This window comes from Oppia nitens, unplaced genomic scaffold (genome assembly GCF_028296485.1).
Source record: "Oppia nitens isolate AA-2021 unplaced genomic scaffold, nextdenovo-longstitch-racon4-pilon3 scaffold17_pilon_pilon_pilon, whole genome shotgun sequence".
NCBI lineage: Eukaryota > Metazoa > Arthropoda > Arachnida > Sarcoptiformes > Oppiidae > Oppia > Oppia nitens.
In genome coordinates, this window is record NW_026533196.1 from 1,674,657 (window position 1) to 1,686,775 (window position 12,119).

The 12,119-nt window shown below is 29.1% G+C and overlaps 4 protein-coding genes across 4 annotated transcripts; 1 reads left to right on the forward strand and 3 right to left on the reverse strand.

Moving 5' to 3' along the window:
• Nucleotides 1-652: 652 nt before the first annotated feature.
• On the reverse strand, nucleotides 653-4,770 carry LOC128965334 (carboxy-terminal domain RNA polymerase II polypeptide A small phosphatase 1-like). Its single transcript, XM_054312004.1, has 7 exons — nucleotides 4,521-4,770; nucleotides 2,571-2,695; nucleotides 2,038-2,139; nucleotides 1,794-1,943; nucleotides 1,611-1,709; nucleotides 1,444-1,530; nucleotides 653-1,349 (listed from the first exon to the last, which is right to left on the reverse strand). Exons 1-7 carry the CDS (start codon nucleotides 4,612-4,614, stop codon nucleotides 1,080-1,082), a joined length of 927 nt encoding a protein of 308 aa, XP_054167979.1. The 5' UTR covers nucleotides 4,615-4,770; the 3' UTR covers nucleotides 653-1,079.
• An 824-nt stretch (nucleotides 4,771-5,594) lies between these two features.
• Nucleotides 5,595-7,439, reverse strand: LOC128965325 (protein l(2)37Cc-like). The gene is made up of 5 exons (XM_054311994.1): nucleotides 7,186-7,439; nucleotides 6,949-7,110; nucleotides 6,720-6,862; nucleotides 6,523-6,639; nucleotides 5,595-6,004 (listed from the first exon to the last, which is right to left on the reverse strand). Exons 1-5 carry the CDS (start codon nucleotides 7,271-7,273, stop codon nucleotides 5,696-5,698), a joined length of 819 nt encoding a protein of 272 aa, XP_054167969.1. The 5' UTR covers nucleotides 7,274-7,439; the 3' UTR covers nucleotides 5,595-5,695.
• Nucleotides 7,440-7,578: 139 nt separating this feature from the next.
• Nucleotides 7,579-8,592, forward strand: LOC128965333 (60S ribosomal protein L9-like). The gene is made up of 3 exons (XM_054312003.1): nucleotides 7,579-7,661; nucleotides 7,881-7,951; nucleotides 8,014-8,592. Exons 2-3 carry the CDS (start codon nucleotides 7,906-7,908, stop codon nucleotides 8,532-8,534), a joined length of 567 nt encoding a protein of 188 aa, XP_054167978.1. The 5' UTR covers nucleotides 7,579-7,661; nucleotides 7,881-7,905; the 3' UTR covers nucleotides 8,535-8,592.
• LOC128965324 (pre-mRNA-splicing factor CWC25 homolog) lies at nucleotides 8,584-10,796 on the reverse strand. The gene is made up of 2 exons (XM_054311993.1): nucleotides 10,748-10,796; nucleotides 8,584-9,631 (listed from the first exon to the last, which is right to left on the reverse strand). Exons 1-2 carry the CDS (start codon nucleotides 10,755-10,757, stop codon nucleotides 8,661-8,663), a joined length of 981 nt encoding a protein of 326 aa, XP_054167968.1. The 5' UTR covers nucleotides 10,758-10,796; the 3' UTR covers nucleotides 8,584-8,660.
• Nucleotides 10,797-12,119: the final 1,323 nt, after the last annotated feature.

Here is a 12,119-nt window from a genome sequence, read left to right on the forward strand (position 1 = left end):
AATATAATTTTCTAAATGGGAAGTACATCAACATATAAGTTATAACTTATAACTATCATTATTATTATTATTAATGTATATTTTGGGCATCAATATTACACAATTATATAAAATCCTTATCAATCGATAAATCAATTATTATATATAAACATTTCATTACTGATATTTACACAAACAATTATACCGTTTAACTGTGTCCACACATTTGCTTTTTTAAAATTCTCTCTCTTTAGTATTATTTTAATATCAAAAATATATGTAAAAATAGTCTCACTTTTTATAGTTTTTTAATTTTTCAAATAAAACCATTTCTGGAGTGAATTCGATAAAATTCGATGATTTCTTTTGGCTTATTATAAAAATATGTATATTTTTCGTATAATATTCATATTATATTAGATTAAATGATGACTTCAGTATAGAAATACAATATAATTGTCTGATTATTAGGAAGAACTGGTGTAAAGACATGTAATTTGATTGTAATTTTCAGTTGATATCGCTATTAACAAATTGAAACAATATATATATATAGTTTCAGATAATAATAATAATGTTGAAGATGTTGTTGCCATTTGACTTTATCGGAGAAATCGATAACAATTAAGACAAATCACATAAAAATAATAGCCAAATATCAGCTGCAGATTATTTGTGTGTTATTTATATATATGTATATATATATAAAGTTAAGTCAAACATAAACAACCTTTTAATTAGAAGCTATTATTTATCATCATTATTAACAACTCTATTATCGTTATTATGGACGGTATTAAAAGGCAAATGTGTAGTAATTATAATAAAGAAGTTCATTATTATTATCATTCATTTATAAAAAACCACGATCTGCTGAATATCGTTAAAAGCTTTTAAAGACAAACAATCATTTAAATGATGATAACTTTCAAACAAAAGAGGTAACAAAACAAACAACTGGATCCGTGTATGGGTTTATAATAAAACAGTTCGTCAAATGAGTTGAGAGTATATATATGTAATCAATAACAAAAAAAACCAATCGATTTTTTCATGTTTTCTTTGTTAAACACAATTATTATTAACAATAATAGCAACAACTAAGATGGTGGTGGTGTCGATCCATTCTGTATTTGATGGATGGGTTGTAGACATGAAGTAGTAGTCGGCGACAGGTTGTTCACTAAATTGATTGGCGCTCTGTTAGCAGCCAATTGTTGCTGAATATTGTTTGCACTCGAGTTCAGGCTATTATTGGCATTCCTGAGAACTGAATAGACGTTTTCAACTTTACTTAATTTGTCGAAAAACGGTATCAAATCGCTTAGCTCGCTGTCGGTCATATCGTCAAACCAGGAAGCGACCGGCACCTGATCACCACAAATGTATATATATATATATATATATATAGTTTATTAGTCAACACAACTAATTGGCATAATTATTATTATTGGCATCACTTACAGCATTATCCGGATGAAAAATATAGGATGCGGGAGAGTTGTCTACAATAACAACTTTATTTAAATCTCTCCCGAGACGACCCAAATCCTAAATCGGTAAAAAACAAATAAATAAATAAAATACCATAAAATAAATTGTGACAAATTATATAGCAATGAATGACAAACCTTAACATAGTTTCCTCTATAGAAAACACACGACTCCCTGAAGAGACGCGCTCTAAATACACCCCATTTGTCTAAAAGATCGGCAACGGGATCGGCGTACTGGACACACATTATATAACACAACAAATAACAAAATTATATTAAAAAATAATTACATTAACTGTCAGTAATAATAAGTCATACTTTGGCTAAACTGGCGGTAAATAATACACATTCATAGAGTTCTCCCATTCTCTGCAAGAACTCGTCGACATATGGCCTCTTCAGGACATAAACCTGATGTATAGTACCGTCTATTTCAACAGGAACTATGAAATCGGCATTACTGATGGGCTGTTTACCACAGAAATAAAACAACAATGTAAAGCAATTGTCACTTCAATTGATCCTTTAATAATCAAACATTTGTATGATTATTGTCACTAACTTTGAATGAGGAGTGGACTAATGTTTCGTCCAAATCGATAACTAAACATATTTTATGCGAGTCTTGACTTTTAATAGATGGCAACAAATACTTTCCCTGTGACTGAAAATATAACGGAAAATATTATTATAAACAATTCATTACTCCTTTGCTTTTTATATATACATTATATATTGTATATATATTTTAAAGTGCAATATGAGTGTGACTTTCAGTTTAAAAATTATTTCAAATATTTTGACTGAAAAATTCATTTTTAAAATAAACACTTAAAAGGCAACAAATCACCACAAAATTCCTCTCAAAAGAAACTTTAAATAAACATAAATTTAAGGGACGACTATCTATTCAAGTGTTTAAAATCTATGGTTTTCTATAATGTAAAACAATGTGCTTATGGTTTGCAAGTTTTTTGTCAGTTAAAAAATACATTGTATGCAAAAAAAATAAATATAATTTTCAAATAAAATAAAAAATTATTGATCACAACATATAGTAAGAAGACCTACTAGTAGTGAGAGTAGTAGACATACCTTAGGAAAGTACTGTCCGTTTTCCTCTGAGTGTAATGAGTTGTCGTGATTATAGTTGGGCCGAAAACAACATAAAAGTGTATTCAAAATACTTTTATGTTTAGGCTTTTTGATTATCTTGAAGGCTGAAGACATAATTAACAAAATAGAAAAAATAAATAAAAAAGAGTTACAAACAACACATCATTAATATATTTGTTCACAAAATGTTGCAATTTTTTGCTTCAAATAAAAACCAATTTTAAACCCTATATTAATTAACATTAATTTTATTGTCTATTGTATAATATGTATAAACATTATATATAATTATTAAGTTTTTAGTTGTTTTTGGCATCCTTTTCATAATTAATAACATTAATAATAACAAAACATTTAAGAGTTTATCGCATAACTAAATGAAATCAATTATCTGAATATTAATTTAATAATAAAATTTTTTATATATGGGTATAAAAAACGTATACTTTGTATTGTAATATATTGTATGTCTTTAGTATACAGTAATATATATTATTATTTTGAATGTAAAGGCATCCAGTAATACGATTTATACATAAAAAGTATACAATTTTGATAAATTATTATATAAGTAATATATTCTTGAATAAAAGGTATTACTAATAGCTACTATTAGTTATATAATAATAAATAAATATCAATCAATTTGAAAATGTAAATTAGGGTCCAATTTAATGTTTAAATAAGATATATATCTTTAATCATACAACTTAATATTCATTGCAAATAATGTATTTAAATAAAATTATGGCATATATATATATATATATATATATATATATATATATATATATAAAATTTGAGGTTATTTACTATTAGTTTTAATTAGCATTTTTACTGTATTTTATAAACTTTTGACATTTTCTATACAAAAACTATATATTAATAATAAAACAAATAAGCCCATAGAAATGTAAAAATTATAAATTAAATATATATGTAAATAAAATATTTTAACATAATATATTTTAAATAAATTGATTACCAAATTGATATTTTTGAAATTTATTATCAATATTATTATATAAATAAATAAAATATACTGTATATCATAAAAATTATATATATAATAAAAATTAATAAAATGTATTAATATTTAAATTAACACCCATTAAATCATTTAATTTGACATATTATTAAACTGTTTGAAAATATATATGATTTATAATAATAATAAATCACAAAATTAGTATATTTTTAATTAAATTAAGTAATAATAATAAGTTAATCAGTTTGCAAAATCATCTATTAATTTTTGTTTTAATATATTGATACTTATTTTATAACTTTTAATATAATATAAAATTTTAAAAGCCAAACAAAATATTGGATACAATAATTATATAATTAATTTGATTGAAACAATGTTAAAAACAACATAAAATGCATGATATATATGATATTCAATATATGATAAATCAATTCACATATGATATTTCAAAATAATTTATTAATATATATCTAATAATTATGCAAAAAAATATTTGATAAAAATATCAATTAATAAATTGATAATAAAAAGTAAATTTTTTTCTATTAAAACAAAAAAAAACAATTTATATTTATTTTATGATTAAATATATATATATATTAAGTAATAAACAAACAAAAAATGTTTGGTATTTGATGTATGTATTAATGAAATGTGCAAATAATAAGTAATAATAAATAAATACTAATAATATTGTGTGTCATATATATGCAAATTATGCCATCAAATGGTGTCCAATATATATAACATTAAATATAGGATATGTATGGCATTAATATGACTTAATGGTAGTATTGTCGGGGATCAGGTAAAAGTGATATTAATAAAGTTTTCAATAGTACTGCCATTTTGAGCGCACAAAAACATAGTGAAAGCACTGGTATGGCATAGCACTGGTATGTATGATAGGCGCCTACAATCGCCTAACCATTACTGACCTGTTTCTGAATCAGATCTGTATTCATGAATGCCTTCGTGTGTGTCTTTGCACTCATCTCTGGTCACTTGAGTGATGATGGACTGCGAGTCCATTTGATGATATGGTGTGTCGGTCGGTGCGGCCAATGGTTGGACACCCGTGGGCTCCGTTAGTATGCAATCAGTGGCCACAACAGCACAACATTTGTGATGAATGTATTGAAACACTTGATTCACAACTAATATGTGTTTGCAATACAACTGTGAATGCGTTACGACTTTAGCTCAACAATTGCATAGACATTGCAAACATCAACACAATTGCTAACAAACACAACACACATATACTGCCATTTCTAGTGAATGTTAAGCCCAACCATCAAATCATACCAATCCCTATACCAACCCATTCAACAACATATACGTTAACACAAGCAGTACTGTATAATAACACTAAACCATTGATACACTTTGAGTTATGGGTCGGTTCCTTATCTGGACTTTTATTTTGTTAATATTTTTATTGAACTAAATATATTTAAATATTTTATTAAACAAAAATTAAATAAATTAATGAAACATTATAATAAAATTATAATATAAAATCATTTAATTTGAAATAATAATATTAAGTTAAATAATTATTTTACTTTTAGTTTAGCTTTGGTTAAAAAGTATTGTAATTTTTAGTTTAGTATTAATAAATAATCTAGCTAATTTAAAATATATTGTATTTACTAATGATTTTATATACCTTTATTAACATATTTATGGTATGGTTTGGTACTTAAAAATTGTTTGCAATTTTCAGCTCTACTTTTCATAAGACAACTTACAGTCTTTGATTAGGGTTGTCAAACACCAACACGTTATTAATGTCTTCAAAAATATCTGACTTTTTACAATCACTGTTTAGGTTGTCCTCAATAAATAGCTCCATAAGCTGAGGCACTGGTTGTAATGAATTCAAGTGTTAAAAGAGTGTCTCTCTATTACCTCTACACTGTCATTGAATTGAAACCAATTTCAATACAGTTATGATAAATGATTGTTAATGCAAGTAGTTATGCAATTTTATAGACATATGTTTTGCATTTGTTATTTCAATTATTTATTATATATATAACTAACACACGATTTAATGATTTTTGTTTAAAAAAAATTGAGAAAAACTACAATTAAAAAAGTTTTGACTTTAGACTTGAGGCAGACTAAGCAGTGTTTGCTGTCCGGGCGGCAAATACACGACATTTCTCGATCGCGACAATTGTAACGCAATATCTTCGGCGGCCTCCAGACGTCTCAACTCGACCAATGCTTCTCCCGATTCAAAGGCTTTGGCCATAAGACTGGCCGCTTGAGAGTCACCCTCGGCTGTAATAATTGATGCCTTCTTTTGTTGTTCCGCTTTCTCCACCAAAAACCGGGCCCTTTCCGCCTCCTGTTGGGCCACTTGTTTGAGCTCAACCGCTGCTGTAAACTCTCTGCCAAATGTCAAATGTGTCTGCAAACCATTCAATTGATTATAATATTATATAATTTCTAATCAATAATGTATGCATTTAATAGTGCGGTCACTGAGCTTTAAGGGTTAATGACTATTAAGAGATACAAGTTTTTTTGTTGCTATTTTTAGGGACAATCAATACAATGACTATTCTTATAAATAAAATTTAGTTATTATAGTAATTCATTTATTATTTAATATCTAATTTATAAGATTTATTCTCAACATTAATTTAATATCAATAGTGGACTCGACTAATATTTGTAAGCTATGATTAGTAGGCATGGCTTACAGTAAAATTGATTTTTTAATATGATATATAAAGTTATTATTAGATGTAAAACTATAAAAATATTTATTTTCACAATTTATTCTATCGAAAGCCTAAAAAAATTGCGTGACTTTATAGATGGGAGTTAACGAAATTTTTCAAAAATATTAAAGCATTTCAAAATCAATAAATTGCTTAACAGAGCAAAACAATAATAATTAAAAAAAAATTGAAAATAATTTACAAGTGATATGTCATCCAAAATGAGACCAAACTGTGCTGCCCTTTCAGTTAGCTCTTCGGACACTTTTTGTGAGACCAGCTCTCGTTGAGTAATCAGTTCTCCGGCATCGAACTGAGCCTATGATTAACATTAATAACAATTACATATAAATATATCGATACAATTAAAGATAATCAAATTCATTGCAAACTACAAACCACAACAGCTTTTAGTATTTCATTAGTAATCGATGGTAAAACTCTTTCGTCATAATCTTCACCCAAACTGGTGTACAGTTTGGGCAACTCTTTAGGAATCGGACGAAACAAAATACGAAGAGTTATGTTGACGTTCTGCAGATCTGATCGCATGATAATCACAAATCATATTTTCATTAACAATAAAATTAAATTATCTTTAATTTCACAAAAAAAAAACAATTCATACCTTTACTGCCGGTAATAACGGGCACATTGCGAGGTCGTGACCTGATGTCATAGACGATAGCCTTCTGAACCCATGGGATTAGAAAGTGAGTGCCCTCTCCCACCACATTAGGACTAACACCCGTGAATCGGTCAAATATGACGGCACGGGAACCGCCGTCCACTATATATCGTAATAATAATTGTTTGATTAATATTAAACCAATAGTTATATATCAATGCATTTCATCATTCATACCGTTGTAAAGGGCAGAGTTAACTACAGAAGCACCGATAGCCAGACCCACACCTAACTTGCCGATTGCGTTCAACAATTGTACAGCCATTTAGCCGATTATATCAAGTGGTCACTAATGGATGATATTTTGATTAACCGATGATTTCATACAAATATATCGTATATTATATTATAATTAATTAATCCGTCAATTGATAGTACTTTGAAAAACACTGCAAACATGTGATGTGATTGCAATTGTCTATCAGTTTTACACATAGAGGGCAACACATGTTTGATAATGATTTCAATCTATAAATAATGCATTTATTAACTAATAGTTTTTGTCCCCTTTATGTATGCTTTTTGAATGCAATAGTCTTTGTTAAACAATTTGTTTATAATGACGTACTTTATGATGAAAAGTATGTCAACCATATTAGTCACGTGACAATAGATTAGTATTTCCTTTTCTGTTAAAACCATTCAATCAAAAGGTGAGTCAATTTAAGTGATAATTATTTTTAATTTAATTTAATTTTAATTACAATTAGTTTTTATTTAATTTATATAATACTTAATGTTTGGCAAAACATGTCTTATATATTGGTTTTGTCGGTTGTTTTTGTTTGTCGATACTGTCATTCATCGATACATAACTACTGCAAACACGTGTAAAAAGATTTGCTAATTGTTTATTAAAATTGATTGTTTAGATAATTGTTTGGTTCGGCGACCAAAATGAGGACAATTCAGGCCAACCAGTTTGTGAAGATTCCCGAAGGAGGTATACAATTGTCATAAGTTTGAAATTAATAATTAAATAATAATTATTATTTTTGTTGACAGTGACGGTCTCCGTGAAGAACCGTGTAGTTCGGGTTAAGGGACCCAGAGGTGAATTGGTGCGCAAATTTACCGCACAATTAGATATGCAGATGATTGGCAAACGTCGTCTTCAAGTACAGAAATGGTTTGGCAATCGTAAAGAGTTGGCCACTGTTAGGACAATCTGCTCTCACATTGAAAACATGATCGTCGGTGTGACCAAAGGCTATCTCTATAAGATGAGGACAGTCTACGCTCATTTCCCGATTAACGTGACCACCAGTCAGGCCAACTCTGTTGTTGAGATCCGTAACTTTTTGGGTGAAAAGATTGTGCGCCGAGTGGTTATGCAGGGAGGCGTCTCGTGTGTCAATAGTACGGCACAAAAGGATGAGCTCATCCTCGAGGGAAATGACATCGAAGCCGTGTCTCGATCGGCGGCACTCATCCATCAATCAACTCTCGTTAAAAACAAAGATATTCGAAAGTTTTTGGACGGTATCTATGTCTCGGAAAAGACAAATGTTGTTTCAACCGAATAAACGCCAATTGGACTATGATTTGTCTTTATTGTGAAATTAAATTTAAATAAAAAATTGAAATATATTTCAATGGATTTATGATTTAATACTATTAAAAAATATATAGAAAAACTAAAGTAATGATATCTATCTTCTGGCAAAATTAGTGTCCATAGAATTGTGTCCTTTTTGATGACTAAACCTTTTCTGTCTGATCCTGTCTTCCAAAGTGTCATCCGTAGCCTTCGTTAGTAATGGTTTTATAAATTGAGCAGATTTTCCACTTTCATTGAACTCTTTTTCTTTTTGCTCTTCATTTGCAAATTCTTTGACATTACTTTTGCGCTGACATTCCCTCCAAACAGCGTTGTCTAACATTTCTAATCTCTTCTTTTCCATCTCTTCGGCTGACAATTTCTTCGGTCGACTTTGTTGTTGTTGTTCTGTTCTCTGCTTTTCGTCGCTTAATGTCTTCTCAATTCTCGAGTCATGTCTTTTATAAATTGAACTCAACTTCTTATCGAGTATTCGTTCTCTTGAATCCCTTGTATGTCTATCTCTATCACGATATGAGTCTTGTCTGTGATGTCGATGACTATTACTACTATTTTTGTGATCATTTCTTCTTTCATCTCTATTTTTATCTCTTTTATGTCTCTTACCATCAGATTTGTGGTGCGAATCACTGCTGTCTGAATCACTTCGTCTATGTTTATGTTTCTTCTTATGTTTTTTATCATCAGATAGTGTTGACTCCAAGATATTCTTGAGTTTTTTCATTTTTAACGGATTGTCTAATAGTTTGCGTCTTTGTTCGCGTTGTTTGAGCCGAATCTCATACAACGGGTCTTCTCTTAACTTAGCGGCCAAGTCTACGGTCACCATATTATTGGTGTTTGTATTGGTCTCTAAGTCAAAGACCGACTGAGGGACTGATCCCTCCAAACCTTCTAAGTCTCCTTTCGTTGGATTTTCTTCGGCCGATATGATCTCAAAAGTCTTGTCTATCTTTCTTCCCGTCAAATAATCTTCATTATCAACCAAACCTCTGACCCCTTTGTACATCCAATCAAGTTTTCCTTTGTTGTCTCCCATTGTGTCTTCAATTTGGTTAATATCTTGACGTTTAGTCATCAAAACATATAACACAAGACATTCAATGTAAACAATAATAGCATTCAATTTGTGCTTAAATTACAACAGATGTCAGCATTGGTTTCAATGTATTTAACATTTAAACGAAAAACTAATGTTTTTTTAAAAATGTTTTTCACATTTGATTTTATAATTTTAATTTTTTTTGTAAATTGAACTAATGTTTAACTGAATTTTAAATTTTAATCCTAAAAATTTATTAATAAAACCCCCATTTATATGGCAAACAATTTTTTGTTTAATCAAATATAATGTATATAAACGGCAAACACGAGATGTGTTATCAAAAAATATATAAACTATTGAAAACTATATGAAATACGATATAATCAGAGGAATTAGTGATTTATTTAAATTTAAATGAAATGCATTTAATATTTTCAAATAATATGAAATAAAATATTAAATCTATATTATATTTTATAAGATATAATACAAGTTTTTGCTGTAAATGAATGAATGAATGGGTTATTGAAAGATATCTGATTTTGAGTAAAAAAAATCTCAAAAATTAGGTCTTTAATGAAATGGTCTGAATTGTAATGCTAAAGGAAATTACAGCTTCAAAGGCATTACATAAGCAAAGAGCATAACATAACATAATATAATATAATGAGAAAATATTTTGAATAGAAATGCGAGTCCAACGCTTGCATTATAGAGCACAGGGAGAGGGAGAGAGAGCACCATTACCTCACCTGTAACTGAGAGGCTATAAGTTTTAATAAGAAATGCGTGGGAACTGCATATCGGTGCACCCGCTTGTCAATAGTAGCACAAACTTGTATACCTACTGTATGAACGGTGCACTTGAACCACACCAGCAATGCTGAAGCACTGGTAGTTGAGTCGGAACAGTAGCTCTGAAAACATTACCGTTAAGGTGGCCATAGCTAGCAATACATGCATTTATCGGACTATTCTTTAGTTTTGTCGCATTCATTATGTGCTGACAATAGGGAAACGGCTACTATTTCTACTGTTTCTCACTATCTCTCTCTCTCTCTCTCTCTCTCTCTCTCTCTCTCTCTCTCTCTCTTCTGTCTATCTCTCCCTCTCCCGCAATACAGTTTGAATACCTGTACTCATAATGTGATCCAATATTTACGAAAACTTTCTCTTTCTGGGTGTGGACTCCACTCTCGATAGTTTTTCTTTGCATTTGTTTTGCTAAATAAAAGTAAAACTTTTTATAAGAAAAGTCCCGCTTTTCTCACGCTTTCCGTTAGGAGTATTAGCGTAATGTTATGTATATATATATATATAGTATATGAGTCCCACTCCGCACCAGAAAACTGCTTCCGATTCTGTGGATTGCTATCAAATATATGGCCTCTTATTACTATTATATAAATAAAGACTTGGATTGATAGAGAAAGTTGGCTTTAGGTGTATGGCATAATCACAAGTACTGTATGTATTGAATTGGCACACATACACACATACATACATAGGTGGGTCATTTGGCGGACCAGATGGTGGGGTCTAATATTAAAGCTGATCACATAATTTCTTGGACTGCTTTCCCTTTTTAATAGTTAAATCATTCCCCTCTTATATAATGCATAACATCCTGTCATCCCTTATCCAAACTACACGTCATTTCCCACGCATTGCATCTCAAGAAGCAATGATTTTTAGCAGTGATTTAGTTTTGACCGTAAATGTTGTTAAAGAGGAAATCACATTCACTGCTCAAATGTGATGTCGACTTTGATTTTTAATACAAATCACTATAAATGTATAAATGTTTCATCTATTGTCCAATACATCCAACACCACACATACATCCCACCACTATTGCATCGATAGTACAGATATTTGCGACCATACAGTTAGGTCCCACACAACGGTTCCTTTCTATTTAATTTTTATTGTGTAACTTACTGTATATTTTTAGATAATACCTGTGCATACAATGACATAAAGTTATGTACTGTACAATACTGCACTGTGTAATAAAAAAAAGTGAATTTATTTATAATTGTGTATAACTTTCTCACATCACTTTTGCCATGAACTTAGAGATATGTGTTTTTGAATAGTAATTGGGAAAAATCCCAAATTTTATTCATTACAAACTAAAAAACATATAAAAATAAAACTATAGTAAAACTAATAATTAAAGACAATTTTTATGGAAAAAATTTAGATTTAATAACACAACAAATTATTAGATTTTTTAAGTTTAATATAAAGTCAGTTATTTACTCGTACAGTATATTTAATGTTTGAATGTTTTAGTCAATTGAGTACAAGTTTGTTATGCTTTTTATATTTATGATTGTATTATATAGCGATGTGAGCTATAATTTAGAACTGTTTAGTTGAAATTGAATTTCATAACAGTTAGTGTCCTTTACGGGGGTCGACACAGCGGGTATGACTATCTATGTATTTACAGTATATATATATATATATATATATATATATATATATATATATATATAT